At 47.9% G+C, this 384-nt stretch overlaps 1 protein-coding gene across 1 annotated transcript; it reads right to left on the bottom strand.

The window, feature by feature from the left end:
• Nucleotides 1–27: 27 nt before the first annotated feature.
• CSUI_011339 (uncharacterized protein) lies at nucleotides 28–384 on the bottom strand. The gene has a single exon (XM_068071439.1). The coding sequence runs from the start codon at nucleotides 304–306 to the stop codon at nucleotides 130–132; it is 177 nt and encodes a 58-aa protein (XP_067916584.1). The 5' UTR covers nucleotides 307–384; the 3' UTR covers nucleotides 28–129.

Below are 384 nucleotides of genomic sequence, written 5' to 3'. Positions count from 1 at the left end.
TTGACTACTATATAACAAGATGCGAGAAAAAAAGTCTACGGGATAGAGAGACAGATAGAAGGAGTCGCTCCCCCTCCTCCCTCGATCTTGTGTGTTGTGCGTTGAGAAGAAGGTCATCCAGAAACGTTACTAGACTGACAGATTGATATACACACGAGACGAATCTGTCGTAATGATAGGACTTCCGTATTCTCGTTGACGCGTGGATAGGAAAAGGAGGAGGAGAACGTCTCTGCTGCTTTTCACCTGTGAACAAGAAAACTCCCCGACACGACCAAGCAACCTAACTCCCCCTACAGATATCATAAGGGAGCTTCGCGCTTTTTACGATACCCAACAGAGAAACCACCTCGAAGTCGTAAGTACAAACGTCCCCCCCCCCCC

The sequence above is a fragment of the Cystoisospora suis genome (assembly GCF_002600585.1).
Source record: "Cystoisospora suis strain Wien I chromosome Unknown contig_10939, whole genome shotgun sequence".
Lineage (NCBI taxonomy): Eukaryota > Apicomplexa > Conoidasida > Eucoccidiorida > Sarcocystidae > Cystoisospora > Cystoisospora suis.
The sequence above is the reverse complement of the archived record's forward strand: the minus strand, read 5'-3'. Positions and strand labels throughout refer to the sequence as shown.